Genomic DNA, 15,869 nt, shown 5'->3' with positions numbered 1-15,869 from the left:
CACATTCATTTGGTAAAGGGGGCTTCCAGATTCCGATAAGTCACCCTCCTCACCCCCACATTCACCTGGCCAGGGTTGTTGGGAAGAGATCCGTGTTCTCATCAACATACCCCCCCACCATTTTGAGGGCTTTTGGCCTGGCATGGTTCAGGATTAGCGCATGCACATCCCTCTCTTTCTTGGTCTGTCGGGCTGCATGCTAGGATATGGGGTCTGGTATGGATATTAGTTGGATCTCCCGCCATTGTTTTTGATTTTTGGGGTGAGTTCCTGCTACAAAATCCATACTAGACTCAAGAGGCCTGGTATGGATTGGGGGGGGGGAGCCCACACACTGTTTTTTTTTTTTTCTCTTTCAGCTCTTTTGTTTACATTCTGCTCTCAGCAGGGAATTCCCCACTGACAGCTGGGATGAGTCATGGTTGTTAGGACGCTGATGGGTGCCGGCTCCATAACAACTAGCATCCCTGAGCTTTACTGTCACATTTAGCAGTGGTATGAATACTACTGCTAAATGTTTCACTTCCAGCTGCAGCCGGCAGTTCAGTTTGCATTAAGATAAGGTGGTAAAAACACGTTAAATACTGTAAAATAAAAATGTAATGCATGCAGTATTTAACGTACTATTTTTTTGTGAATTGACTGATTTTAAAGTTAAATACTGCATGGTTTATTTTAATTCTAATACTCATGCTTTATTTAACTCTTAGTGAATTTAGCCCTATGTAGGGAGGTTAGCTCATCTACCTCTTTATTCTTTGTTACAATAACACATATCTTCCTGCTTTACAACCCTCAGACTCTGCCCTAAGCTCTGATTTGCCCTTCCCTCCCCAAATCAGGGTTGCGGTTTACCAAATCGCCCATTTTTTCAGACTGGGAAATTCCACTCTCACCTTCCCAAAAACCTGGTCTATTGCACCAGTTGGATCCATCGGCATAGTACTAGTTATGAAGGCATTGCCCCTGTTCTCAGTGCTGCCCTTAGGCATTTGTTTCCCTCTCTGTGTGCAGTCTGTAGGTATCCTGGCACTTGCCTGCCCCCCCTGAAACATCACAGTTATACAACTGCCCCCATGGATCGGGCGAGTCCGAAATGTTTGTTGTACCCAAGTTGATTAATGGATCATCTTTGGGACAATCGGCCTGCCCAAACATGGTTTTGAAACTCCTCCGGTCCCTGCTGAACTGGCCAAGATTCAAACCTATCTCCTATTCGAACGTTTATGACCGGCTTTAGGATACACACATAATTTAAAAGTAAGAAAAAATATTTTAACAATACTAATACAGAGTTTAGATTCGGGGATCAATGCGCATTATAAATACTAAATGTAACTAATGTAACTTTATTACTTCTTTAACATATTGCCTCTTCTTTTATTACCTTTCAGTTTATCCTTTATTGTCTCTGACAAAAATCGAGTCAGTTGTGGAATCTCCTCTGGGACATACTGTTTGCTTTTGAGTTCCTCCTTCAAGACAGATCGAATGCAGTCCTTTACTGTTGCAGTTCTAAATCTGAAAATAAAATGTAGTTTAATTTATAACAATAAAATGCATTCATTTTAATTAAAGAAACCAATTAAAAGTAAAAAATAAAAACAAATGTAAACATAATGTATTGCTATTTAACCCTTTATTAACCCGAATCAGCTATTTTCTCCCCTTAGCTATTATTTTTCTGCTGAATTTTTTTATTTCTATTATTTTTTTACCCCCAAAATGTATTTTTTTGTTTTTTTTTTGCTAAAAAACAACATATGAAAAAAAGTCCTTTTTTCATTTGCACATAACTTACATGTCAGATGAAACATTTTAGTGTCATTATAAATGGGACAAATTATAGAATAAATTGTATACTTTTTTTTTTTTTTTACAGTAAAAACTAATTTTTTACATGAACACTGTCTATAGAATGCATAGAAAATAAAATTAGGATTGTTGGTTTACCTGTAAAATCCTTTCCTTGGAGTACATTACAGGACACAGCATCTTCGGAATCCTTATTACAGTACAGAGTTATGCTGCCACCTTTAGGTGATTAGACACCAGCAAAAAAAAGCAGAAAATCCCCTACCAGGCATACCTTTCGGTGTTAGAAAAGGCTTCTTATAGTAAGCCATAAACCACAAGACAGGATCTCTGTGTCTGTGATGTATTCCAAGAAACTGATTTTACAGGTAAACCAAAAACCTTTATCGTACATCACGGAACACAAAGTGTCTCAGAAGTGAATCAGAATATGACAGCGTTGTCCAAAAGCAATGGATCTGAGAGGAGGGCATCATGGCAACAAGTCAACAGGCCCCATTCAAAAAAAACGTAACAAGATATAACCTCACACAGCAGCCTGAAACACATGCTCTAAAATCCATCTGGTGAAACTTGGTAAAAGTATGACCCAAAAACCAGGTAGTGGCTTTAAAAAAACTGAATTTTTGTAAAATCTTACCGTAAAATTCCTTTCTCTGAGTCCTCCGACAGTCGCCGCCCACTCATACAGTCTTCACTTATGGGTATTGACTTCATCTCCACAGGAGTTTCTAGGCATAAGACTTGTAAAAGAACAATAAATCTACATAGTCACACACATGGGGCTGTCCTTCTAGTCCAATACCCCCCTGCAATAGCCATCCCAATTCAGTTTGGTCGCAAGCAGTGAAAGTGTATAACAAAGGACCCCAAAAAGAGGGGCAGGGCGGCGACTGTCGGAGGACTCAGAGAAAGGAATTTTACGGTAAGATTTTACAAAAATTACGTTTTCTCTTACGTCCTCCGACAGTCACCACCCACTCATACAGTCTTCACTTATGGGGACGTCCCAAAGCAGTGTAGACATGAGGGGTGGGCAACAACCGCCAGAAAAAGAGAAAAGGCTGAGACTGTAGCCCCAGAACAGGGAAGCCTATCCACTCCTGAAGCTAGGCAGAAGACAAACTGAATTGGGATGGCTATTGCAGGGGGGTATTGGACTAGAAGGACAGCCCCCATGGGTGTGACTATGTAGATTTATTGTTCTTTTACAAGTCTTATGCCTAAAAACTCCTGTGGAGATGAAGTCAATAACCATAAGTGAAGACTGTATGAGTGGGCAGCGACTGTCCGAGGACGTAAGAGAAAACTTGATTTACTGAAGCTTGATGACGAATAGCCCAGGAAGCACAGACACTCCCAGTAGAATAAGCCATCACTGAGAACGGTGAAACTTTTTCTCTTAGATCTTAAGCTTGAGAAATAAACTGATAAATCCACTGAGAAATCACAGATTTGGAAGCTGTGTGAAAATTCTTTGGATCCTCAAGAAGCACAAAAAGGGAATCCAACTCCCGATTTACAGCAGTAGACGACTGATAACTCCTGATAGCATGAACCATATCCAAAGTGTGAAGAATCTTTTCCCCAGTGTCTATGGCTTAGGGGAAAATGATGGCAACACAATATCCTGATTCAGGTGGTAAGAAGAAACCACCTCAAGCAAGAAAGATGGCTTAGGCCAAAGAACCCCTAGGTCACGCTAAAACACAAGGATTGGTTCTTTAAAAAAAAGGCAGATAATTCTGAAACCCTATGAATCAAAGTAATGGCAACCAGAAACACAACCTTTCCCATTAGAAGGGCCAAAGAAGAATCCCAAATCGGTGCAAATACAGATTGTACAAAGTTGAAATGCAACCAAAATACCAAGTTGAGTCCTGACCCTTGATCATACTTAAACCCAATCTCGAATCTACTCCAGATTGTAGAAAGGGAAAAATGCGAACCACTACTTGTGAGGATGAAACCCCCAAGTTTCACACCAAGCAATGTAAGATTTTCAAGTCCTGTGGTAAATCTTCCTTGAAGCCGCCTTCCTGCCTTTCAAAAAGACTCTGTCTCTCAAGACTTGGGCTTCAACGGCCATGCTGTCAGAGGCAGCAACCATAAAGAAGGGTGTAAGACTGGATCTTGTGACAGAAGTTTGTGTCAATCCTGAAGGATCCAAAGAACTGTCTACTGCCATGTTCAAAACATCAGAATACCATGTTCTCCTAGGCCAAGCCAGAGCAACTGGAATCACTGGAATTCCTTGCAGACAAGGTAGAAGCTGCAATGGTACAAAAGCATAAATCAGGGAGAACTGGCTCAACAGAGTCTCCAGAGCATCCATCGCAAACACTGGAGGATCCCTTGTCCTGGAGAAAAACCTGTTCAGCTCATATTGAGCCTGGATGACAGAAGATACGTATCCAGCGGGCCCCATCGTTGACAGAGTTATTCGAACACCTTTGGGTGTAGAACGCACTCCCCAGGAAACAGTTATTGACAACTGAGGAAATTTCAACCCATGGAATTTGCAAGGCAGAGAATATAGGAACATGAAGTTGGGCCCCAGGCAGCATGAGATCCACTTTCTCCTGGGTTGTCCAACTTCTAGTGCCTCCTTGATGATTTATGTATGCCACCTTTTGACAAGTTTAATTAGGTCTGTTGTGAACATCTTAAAAGTCCATGGTCTCAATTGATCAATCTATTAATGATTTATGTATGCCAACACCACCACCATGACTGAACCCTTACTGGAGGACCATTTAGCTGCTCCAACCATTGCAGAAGTGCAAGATGACGTGTCCTCCAGGATGTTGATGGCCAACTACCTCTCCTGTAGTGATCAAGTTCCTTGAACCGAGAGATTGCCCAGAACATCCCCCCAACCCGTCAGGCTGGTGTCTGTCATCAGAATTTTCCAGGAGAGGGGAAGAAAGGTCTTTGCCATTTCTGGCAGGAAGATAAACAATTGGGTTCTCTTGTCCTAAGCCACCAAAATATTCCACTGTAGAGGCCCAGAATGAAACTGGGTAAAGACTGCTGCCTCAAAGGAGGCCACAATCTTCCCCAGAGCTCTTATACAGAGGCAAAATAAGGGATTTGTCAAAGATATGAGCAAGCCAACTCAAGACCATAGACAAGACATTCTCCAGTGAGAGGAACACTGGTGTCTGGGCAGTACCCTGGTCAGGTCTATCAATTCCAAACTTTTGGCCATGATTAAGGCAGCTTACTGAAACTTCAGAACCCATCTGAGCCCCTCCAGAGTGCGTACTGTGTAAGACACATTGGTCGCCAGCAGAGAAGCAGATTGCTCTCTCAGAAGTCAGTCATTTAGGTACTCTATTTTAGGGATTCCTCAAAACTGTAAGCATCCCAGAACCAGAGCCAGGACCTTGGTGAACTACACCACTTTACAATACAGGGGTATGGGCCTCATTACACGGTACCTTTTTTTTGTCTCCGACCTTGGTGAACTCTCTGGGAGTTGTGGACAGGCCGAACAAACAGCAGGGCCACATATTAAAAATTATGAATCCTCCCCTGCAAACCCCAAAAATGTTTGGTGAGGGGGAAAACAATCTGAACGTGCAAGTAAACATCTCTGATATTCACTGATGCAATAAAAATCTCCGTGATGGAGAGCGGTCACCACTGACCGCACTGATTCCAGCTGGAACTTCTGTATACAAAGAACCTTGTTGGATGCCTTTGAGATCCAAAATAGGGTGAATATCGCCTTCTGGTTTCAAAACCATAAAGTATTTCAAGTAAAAACCACAAAACTGTTTGTCCCCTGGAAATTGAATGAACTCTCTCTGAACTCTGGTAGAGAAGATGATTGAAAACTTGTAAGAGCAATTCTTTTTAGTGGCTTCAAAGAAACATTTGAAAAGTGAAATGTTTAAGGTGAAAGAGCTAAAATTCCAGCTGTTAGACGCAAGTCACTATATTGCGGACCATCTTGTCCGTAAATGCCCCCTGCCAAATCTCTACAAAGGCCTTTAAACTTTCTCCCACCGAACCAGTGGGGGCGCCCCTTCATTTTGAAAATAACTTATTTCTCAGCTTAACGGACTTGGAAATCCATGGCTTTTTCCAGGAACCTGGGACTGACGCTTTGGCCTAGAGCCAGAGATCCTCAAAAGGAATGCTTCGTAGAATTAAAAGGAGCAGCAGGTTTATGAGCTTACCATTCTTTCTCTGCTGTAACAAAGTTCTCTTACCCCCCAATATCTTCTGGATGTAATCAAGCAGAAGAGGGCCAAACAAATGCTCCCCTGGAAAGGGAAAATGTTCAACATGCATCTTGCAAGGTGGCTGTGCTGACCAACACTTCAGCCACAAAATCCTACGCATGTGCACAGGCAAATGAGGTTTAAATAAATGCTTTCATACACTTGTCTGAAGCATCCTTAAAAACCTGGACATTGTCCACTGGGCACGTGAGATCCTTTTTGAGATAAGAAATCTCTAATTTTACAAAAGGCAAACTACATTTCTTTAATGGCGCGTTTCCACTGAGCTTTCTGGTACGGTTCGGTTCGGTACGGTGCGCTATTTATGCCGTTTCCATACCCTAATTCCGAACCGTACCACTTTTTGGTACCCTTTCGTTGGGGTACCAAGCACATTAGACCCGTACCAACTGGGTGGAGCTACACTCTGCAGAACTTTGATTGGTTGACAGAGAATCGTCTATCACAGCTTTCCTGCTGTGACCAGCTACACCACGCCTATCATGAAAAGGGTACTATTGGCAGTGGAAACGCAATGTGTACCGTACCGAACCGTACCGTACCGAACCGAACCGTACCGTACCACTCAGTGGAAACGAGGCACTCACTCTCCATGGGGTATTGCTGAAAGAACCTCTTTGTTGGAGCACATGCCTTGTCAGGGTGAGCTCAATTCATTTACAGGACATCCTTAGGGCTTGTTTACACTAGCTGTTGGGGAGGTGGTAAAACCATGCAAGTAAGCTGCATTTTTACCGCTCCTCAACAGCTCCCCCTTTCACTGGAAAGGCTGAGACCAGGTTCATACACATGCAGTGGTCACAATGCTTCGCTGCAAGAATTATACCCCCCCTGTCGCTCTCAGCAGGCACTACTGTCTGCTGAACATAACCCATTTAGGTTAATGGGGCCAGGCTGCAAACGCCCTGCAACTGTGCACAATGCATGTGGTTGCGGAAGTCCAACATTTAGTGAGTTAAAACAGGTGGTGAGGAGGGAATAAAGCAACATGGACAATTCAAGTGTAACTGATGCCTTAAATTGAGGATGCATAGGGAAAGATTGGAGATATCTTGGTGGCCGTCATGACTCAAATGCTGAAACCTTTGGAGAATTGGTGTGAACAACTTCCATGAGAAAATCCACAAAGGCTTTTTGGGTCTGACATAAACTCTGACCCTGGGGTTCTTTAGGCATACAGTCCTCGGAGGAGTCTTCCACATGCTCTACATCCAGAATAGACTCTCCTTCTGAGTCTTCCTTCACTGGGTCCTCCACCAATAATAAGGAGAGGGGAGGATTAGGGCAATGCTTCAGTATGCCACTCAAATCGGCAAGTACAGTATTCTGGAAAGCTGCTGTTGTTCCTGTAGTAGTAGGTTCCCCTTGTCATAAAAGGACTGGAGGAAGGTGCCTTGGAGGTAGCAAAGGTACATGATAGGTGGAAAGAGTCAGATTTGCAAGGAACTTGCCCAGAGGATATTTTGGGGGTGGGGGGCTACCTCAAAGTCCTTTACTACCTAAGGTTCTGTATCTGGAGCCAATCATTCCCTGCATCCTCTCCTCTCTGCCCTCTGTGATGCTTTGGCCTGCTAACACATATATCTTGTGACCCTTGCTGAACACAGCATCCCAGTCAGCAAAGAGGGCACTGTGCCAAATCTACCAGTGCCCCCCCACCCCCACAAGGAAAAGTGAACTCATTGTGACCAGTAGTTCCACATGGTAGGTAAGACCTCAGGAACAGAGTTGCTGAGACCTGTAGTCCCGCAAGAAAGGTGCTGTGTGACCTCACATCCCCCAAGACGTTTTTTCTGCTAAAAGTCCTGCTGTGCTTTGCAGTCCCACTTTTTCACAGGTGGTTTGCTGCTGCCACTCCGATTCATGAAAGGGAAGCCAAGATGGCTGCCACCAAGGTGCTCTGCCTACTTGTGACGTTACTAGCCGTACTGCGTGCAATTTTCCTGTCTGGAACAAATGCGGTGGGGGAAAGTGGGGCTGTTGAGAATGATTTGGCACCCTGAGCCACACTGACCAGAAAAAATGCATTTTGGTATTAAAAACAGGGCAAGGGGATATAGAACTAGAATTTTCTGCATTTTGCACGTGTCATTTAATGTTTAAAATGGAACTAAAGTCATCATATTTATCTTCCTACTAACAGTCCATGAGAAGTCCCTGGCATCTTCTCTCTGGCTCCTCCTTGATGCCACTCTTCCAGCATCTTTATTAATCTGTGCAGGATGATGTAACTCCTTCGCATGCGCAACAATCAGTCATCCCGACACATAGGGACCGCGCTAATAACGCAAGCTGAGCTGTGTCACAGAAGACAGCGGGCAGGCAGGTGTATTTTATTGCAGAACAGACATGTGATAAATAGCCTGCCTTTAGTTCTGATTTAGAGTGGTATTGAAGGTTCGGCTTTAAAAAAACAAACACTGTGTAATGGTTTTGCACAGAGCAGTCCTGATCCTCCTCTTCTCGGGTCCCCGCAGGTGCTCCTGGCTCATTTCCCATGACCAGTGCCCCCAACAGCAAGCTGCTTGCTATGGGGGCACGGGTGCATGCTCGCTCCTGAGCCCTGCTTCAACACGTCTGAACACATAGAGCTGTGGCTAGGCCCCACCCCCGCTCTCTCCTTATTGGCTCACTGGCTGTGATTGACAATCGACACAACAATTGTCTTAGCCAATGAGGAGTGATAATCAGAGGACAGCAGAGGCTCTGATTCTGAATCGCTGGTTCGAGAGGTGGCTCAGGTGAGTATTAGGGGGGCTGTGGGAGGAACAGCACACAGAGAGTTTTTTTTACCTTCATTTTACCTTCATGCAAAGAATGCATGAAGGTAAAAAAACTCTCATCCTTTACAGCAGGACTTGACAAATTTGCTTAGAATCTAGGAACCAGTTTTTTAAATCCGCTGCCCAGAACGCAAAAGTGCATGTCCGGGGCATCAGACAATAAGAATTGCCTGGTCCCAAGTGATAAAAAAAAAAAGAAAAAAAAAGGTGGCACTGACGAAGCTGCGCTGATTGGCAATGATGAGGTGGCACTGGCAAGCGACACTGATGAGGCTGCACTGATGGGTACTGGTAGGCTGCGCTAATGGGCACTGATGGGTATTGACAGGCGGCACTGATGGGCACTGACAGGCAGCACCAATTTATTTTTTGGGGTAAATATAAAATTACATTTTTTGGGGGGGATTTAGGTGTAAATGTGAGATCTGAGGTCTTTTTGACCCCAGATCTCGCAATAAAGAGGCCCTGTCATGCTTATTTCTATTACAAGGGATCTTTACATTCCTTGTAATAGGGATAAAAGTGATAAAAAAAATAAAGAATTTAAAGGGATAATGTAAAAATAAAAAATAAAATAAATAAGAAAAAAAAATGAAAGAGCCCTGTTCCTCCGAGCTTGCGCGCAGAAGCGAGCGCATACCACATAAGTAAGCAGTGTTCAAACCACACATGTGTGGTTATGCTTCGATGGTTAGAGCGAGGGAAATAATTCTAGCACTAGACCTTCTCTGTAACTCTAAATAGGTAGCCTATAAAAATATTTAAAGCGGCGCCTATGTAGATTTTTGGGGAACTGTAGTTTGTTGCCAAAGCATGACATGTCAGGTATCTATTTACTCGGCATAACATCATCTTTCACATTATAAAAAAATTGGGCTAGCTTTACCGTTATTTTTTTTTTATTAAAAAAAAAGTGTATTTTCTTTTTTTTTTAAATTGCATTTGTAAGACCGCTGCACAAATACGGTGTAACATAAAATATTGCAACAATCTCCATTTTTTTTCTCTAGGATCTCTGTTAAAAAATATATATATCATGTTTGGGGGTAATTTTCCAGCAAAAAATACTGATTTCAACTTGTAAACAACAAATGTCAGAAATAGGCCGGGTCCTCAAGTGGTTAACAAGTTCCCGCCCATGCTATAGCCGAAAGACGCTACAGCGCGAGCTTATGTTGCCGGGAGGGCGTCCATGGACACCCTCCTGGCAATGACCTTCAGACACAGCTGATCACAGATTGGGGTAAAGGGCCAATCACTGCGGCCCTTTACCACATTATCAGCTGTGTTCAATGACAGCTAATCGCGATGTAAACACGAGCCGGTTATCGTCATTCCTTTTTTCACCCTGACAGCATGAGGAGAGGAGAGCTGATAACCGGCTTTTGTGAAAGGGACATCTACACTGATAATCAGGGCACTGATCATCAGTGTCCTGGTGATCAGTGCAGTCCCAACAGTGCCCACCAGTGCTGCCAATCAGTGTCCGGCAGTCCTGCCAATCATTGCCCATCAGTACTGTCAATCAGTGCCCACCAGTGCTGCCAATCAGTGCCCATCAGTACTGCCAATCAGAGCCCCACAGTCCTGCCAATCAGTGCAGCCAATTAGTGGCTGGTAGTGCTGCCATTCATTGCCCATCAGCACTGCCAATCAGTGCCCATCTGTGCTGCCAATCATTGGCTTGGCAGTGCTGCCAAACAGTTCTCCTCAGTGCTGTAAATCAAGGCCCATCGGTGCTGCCAATCAGTGGCAGTGCTGCCAATCAGTGCCCTGCAGTGCTGCCAAACACTTCTTCTGAGTGCTGACAATCAGTGCCCAGCAGTGCCTCCTCATCAGTGTCACCTATCAGTGCCACCTCTAAGTGCCAATCATTGGTGCCAATCAGTGCGTTTGCACCAGAAAAACAATGCCTTTAGAAATAGCCACCTGTACATGAGAAATATAAATCTGACATGGCAATAAAAGCAAACAATGCGATAGAGGTAAGTGAGCAATCAGCCCCCCATGCTCCAGTACAATCACTCCAATCCACATAACGTGTCATCCACACTTACTTATGCTGGAAGTTCGGACGAATAGTGTAGTAATTCTCCCCGCTTTCCCCCATTGTAGCGCAAAACCCTACAGTACAGCTTGTCCGTCACCATGACAACCAACTCCTTGGTGATCTCTTCCTGTCATGTGCGATCTCTTCCGGTTGATCACTAGGGTCGGTAGAGTGAAGGTTATGTGTTACAGAGCTACGGCAGCCATTTTGTGGAAGCCCAGCTCTTCCTGGTATTTTCCAGCAATGCTCCGTCTGTGTGTATGTGTGCAGAGCCGAACCAGATGGCAGGCTGCTTGTGTCACTGAATTCATAGATCATGTTAGTGGGCTGCAGACAAGCTCATTCCTGTACTAAATGAACTCCAATGACTTACTAAGAGCTTATATCACAACTTGATCTCATGTTGTCACACCGATTTTTCTACTTTACACATATTTAGTAAACTGTGAAAAAAACAAAAAATATTCTAAAAGGGAGTGAAATAAAAACATGACCACTTCTACTCACTCACCCAGCGCTTAAAACCAATTCATATGTATAATCTATCACTTCATATATAATAGTAATATGCAAAATATTATCAGAATAAAAGCTGCTGCTATAAACCAAAATGAACACTCTACCATGTGTGTTACACTTCCCAGACTTATGCCTCGTACACATGCAACGATTATCGGCCGACCGATCCTCCGATTTTTGTCCTAGAGGTGTTTTGTTGGTTGGAATGTGCCTAGACTGCACGCGAATTTTCTCGGCCAACAAAAATCTACTTCAGAAGTGATGTCATGTGCTGGTTTACTTTCCGTGTGTTTTTTCTTCTCTGAGCATGCCCAGTCTTGCTCATCAGATTTTTGTCTGCCGAAATCTGTACGGATTGACGGAAAATCGGCCGTTGTGTTGACGGCCAACAACAATTTTATAGCCTGCACACCAGATTTTTTTTGGCCGAAAAGTCGGAGTCGGTTGTCGTAAGCATCATACTAACAAGCCGAAAATCGGCCGATCGGACATTGGCCGAACATTCCCGTCCAATAATCGATGCATGTGTACGGGGCTTTAGGAAAAAATCCACCTGAAGAAAGAACACATTAGCAGCACTACATACAGTCCTTCAGAGGAGATTCTGATAAGAATGGTAATTTAGTGAAATTCCTAAATGCATAGTCCTTAATAAACAGTCTTTGTCCTTCACCGGTGTATTGGGCGATCCGAGCGTGCACCTTCACCACACCTCTCGTGCCATCCCCTAGACAATGCACACTCACCATGCAGGACTTCAAATACTGCACTCTGATCACTGGTTCCACTGCACCTCACACCGCCAGATGCAAGACTACACTCCCTCCTGTAAATTCCACTCGTTATTCAGTCTGTTCAAAGATAAAATCCAGAACTCTGATTTCCAGTGATAACCATGAAATAATAGAATGGGGACTCATAGAGCCGTATTGCTAAAACACTTTTGTTTATTGTTAAAACGTTTCCCCCTTCTCCCCTCAAACATTAAAACTTACACAAAACAATATATTGCAAGCATATATATCCAATAATGAACAGAAGGCAAACCGGTGCGCTCTGGTCCCGTTACACTGCTCTCACCCTATGTCGCTTTCAACCCCCTGATCGGGGGCTCCCGGGTAGCGTGTACAGCGTCCAGGCGTCCTGTTACCTAGGGGACAGCATGCTCACACCCTAAACCAAGAATAGTGTAGCATTACAATTATACAATTAAAGAATTATATGTATAAAATCCATAAAATGGTGAAAAAGTCCAAAACACCACTACAAATAGTGACCCTCTATCTTTAATCTTCTTTATTTAGGTAGTATATTTCAGCGCGTCACTGCACGTTTAAAGTATTATTATTCAGTCCACTACTGCACGTTTAACGCAGTATATTTCAGTACATTACTGCATGTTTTACGCAGTATATTTCAGTGCGTGGGTGCACATTTAACGCAGTATATTTCAGTGCATTGGTGCACCTTTAACGCAGTATATGTCAGTGCGTTGGTGCACGTTTAACACAGTATATTTCAGTGCATTACTGCACGTTTAATGCAGGATATTTTAGTGTGTTGGTGCACTTTAACACAGTATATTTTAGTGCATTGATGCTTGGTAAACGCAGTGTATGTTAGTGCATTGGTGCAAGTTTACCGTAGTATATTTAAGTGCGTTGGTGCCCCTTTAAAGCAGTTAATTTCAGAGCGTTGGTGCACGTTTAACGCAGTATATTTCAGTGCCTTGGTGCACATTTAATGCAGTATATTTCAGTGCCTCACTGCATGCTTAATTCAGTATATTTCAGTGCATTACTGCACGTTTTTACGCAGTATATTTCAGTGCATTGGTGCATGTTTACCGCAATATATTTCAGTGCATTGGTGCATGTTTAACGCAGAGTATTTCAGTGCGTTGCTGGGTGTTTAACGAAGTATATTTCAGTTCACAGGTGCACGTTTAACCCAGTATGGTTCAGTGCATTGGTGCACATTTAACACAGTATATTTCAGTGCATTAGTGCACGCTTTACGCAGTATATTTCAGTGCGTTACTGCACGCTTAATGCGGTATAGTTCCGTGCCTTACTGCACGTTTAACGCAGTATATTTCAGTGCATTGGTGCATGTTTACCGCAATATATTTCAGTGCGTTGGTGCATGTTTAATGCAGCATATTTCAGTGCGTTGGTTCACATTTAACGTAGCATATTTCAGTGCGTTACTGGGTGTTTAACGCAGTATATTTCAGTGCATTGGTGCAAAATTAACCCAGTATATTTCAGTGCATTACTGCACATTTAACGCAGTGTATTTCAGTGTGTTGGTGCATATTTAATGCAGTATATTTCAGTGTGTTACTGCACATTTAACGCAGTAAATTTATGTGTGTTGGTGCACGTTTACCACAGTACATTTCAGTGCATGCCTGCATGTTTAATGCAGTATATTGCAGTGTGTCGGTGCAGTTTTACTGCAGTATGTTGTAGTGTGTCAGTTAGGTGTGTCTGTGTAGTGAGGGTAAAGTGCACCAAACACCACTTTCTATTAATTCAAGTGCATCTACGTACACATTTACACATCTTTATTACATTTTGTTAATAAGCACCCCCCCATCATGTCTGGGAGGCCAATAAGGAGAGCCAGATGTTCGTATGGCACTTTCAGGGTGCCAGCAGGGTATGTGTCCACAGGCAAAGGTGGTCATGATCAGTCCTCAGGCAGGGCATAATTTTCTCTGTTTAGTAAATTTGCCTGTGCTATCCAGCCACAGCATGCAGAGGAGGTGATGGACTGGTTTACTTAACCATCCTCATCCTTCTCATCCTCTGTCACCCAAGCAGAGACTAGTGCGCAGTCCACTGCAGCTGACAGTGGCTTTTTCTGCCTCTTTATCCACAGCTATTCCTGCCATAGCCCCAGCATCAGTAATGGAGGAGTCAACTGAGTTATTTGAATACACCATCAGCCAATTGCTCCTTGAGGATGCACAGCCATTAATTGATTCAGATGTTGGCTTTGAGGTTGAGGAAGGTAGGACATGAGCCTACAGAGAGGGGAGAACACTGGTACAAAAATTGGCAGTCATGTTCCCCCAGCTGCAGTGTATTGCCAAGTTGTCTCCAGTTATAATGAGGATGGAGGGGACTATGATGATGAGGTCACTGACGCTACTTGGGTGCCAAATAGAGCAGAGGAGGAAAGTGAGTGTGAGGCGCAACCTCAACAAGGCAGCCACCATGGGAGAGTAGAGAGCAGCTACCCTAATCAATCAAATTAGGGACTTGTTATCTCCCGCCCACTTCCCACATCTCAGCTGTCTGGGCCTTTTTTAGCTCATGTGCAGCCAATTGCACTGTAGCAATTTGCAAACTTTGCCTCAAGCACATCAAGCATGGCAATAACACCAGCCATTTGGGTGCCACATGCTTGACAAGGCATTTAACCTCCCACCACTCCCATTGGCAAGAGCACCTGAAAGCCACAAAAAAGGTAATTCTGCCCTTCCTTCTTACTCATCTCCTGTTACCCCCAATATACCTCATGACCTCTCAGCAGCCTCCACTGACAGAGATGATGGTAAAGCGCAGGGTGTTCCAGGTCCTTGCAGCACATCTGCCAGTAGCACACCACCAGCTGTAGACTATAGCAGGCAAATGTCTCTGCCCCATCTGCTGCAGCGAAAATAAAAATACAATCACTGCCACCCACATGCCCAGCGTCTAAATTCAAGCTTCTCAAAGCTGCTGGATTTACAACTCCTGCCTTTCTGTCTGGTGGATTTTGCTCCCTTCTGTAAATTTGCAGAATGTGCTGTACCACAATTGAAGGTTCACAATCACTATTTTGTTTCACGGTAGGTCATTTCAGCTCTGTACCATCACCTGGAAGGCAATATCGTGGCAGGGGAGGGTTAGCCATTTCACTCAGAACGTATACCATGGTGATACGATGGTACCATGACAACCGACACAAACATTCCAGGCGGCCCAGCCAATACTAATTGAGGGGAGGGGTAGTCAGTTTGCTCAGCATACAAGTCACGGAGATAGAGGAGAAGCAGGGCGTTCCTGTAGTGATTAGCCCCCTATAAAATAAGCTAAACAGTGCCATCCTGTCATATCCCCCTTGGAAGACACGTTGACCCTGTTTCGTACGCATAGGGGAGGGGCCCGGATGGTGTCTCTGTCTAAACCAGGAAGTGAAGGAGCAGCATACAGAGAATCTCAATTCCCACCCAATTGCCATCACATACAATCACTAGAGATTGCTACTAAGGTTGTTTTATGCTTGGTTCACTTAAAGCACCCACTAAATGGGAGTACAATACTTTTCTTAATAAAATATCATTTATATAAAGATATAAGCACTATTGGAGTCCCCCTTTTCTATGTGACACCGTATGGTACTATGAGGGATGTTAAACAGAGTGAAACGCTCTCCTGAAGGGCTGACACACCATCT

General features: G+C 43.8%; 1 protein-coding gene across 1 annotated transcript in view; it reads right to left on the bottom strand.

Moving 5' to 3' along the window:
* Positions 1-11,043, bottom strand: part of DYNLT2B (dynein light chain Tctex-type 2B) — a 30,403-nt gene extending 19,360 nt beyond the window's left edge. The window contains exons 1-2 of the mRNA XM_082252595.1: positions 10,909-11,043; positions 1,388-1,521 (exon numbers count right to left, since the gene is read on the bottom strand). Coding sequence (XP_082108721.1) covers positions 1,388-1,521; positions 10,909-10,961 — 187 coding nt within the window. The 5' untranslated portion in view covers positions 10,962-11,043. The remainder of the gene's footprint in view (positions 1-1,387; positions 1,522-10,908) is intronic.
* Between the last annotated feature and the right edge of the window lie 4,826 nt (positions 11,044-15,869).

The sequence above is a fragment of the Pelophylax lessonae genome, assembly GCF_965119305.1.
Source record: "Pelophylax lessonae genome assembly, chromosome: 3".
NCBI lineage: Eukaryota > Metazoa > Chordata > Amphibia > Anura > Ranidae > Pelophylax > Pelophylax lessonae.
Note: the sequence above shows the minus strand (reverse complement) of the source record. Positions and strands in the feature narration are given on the sequence as shown.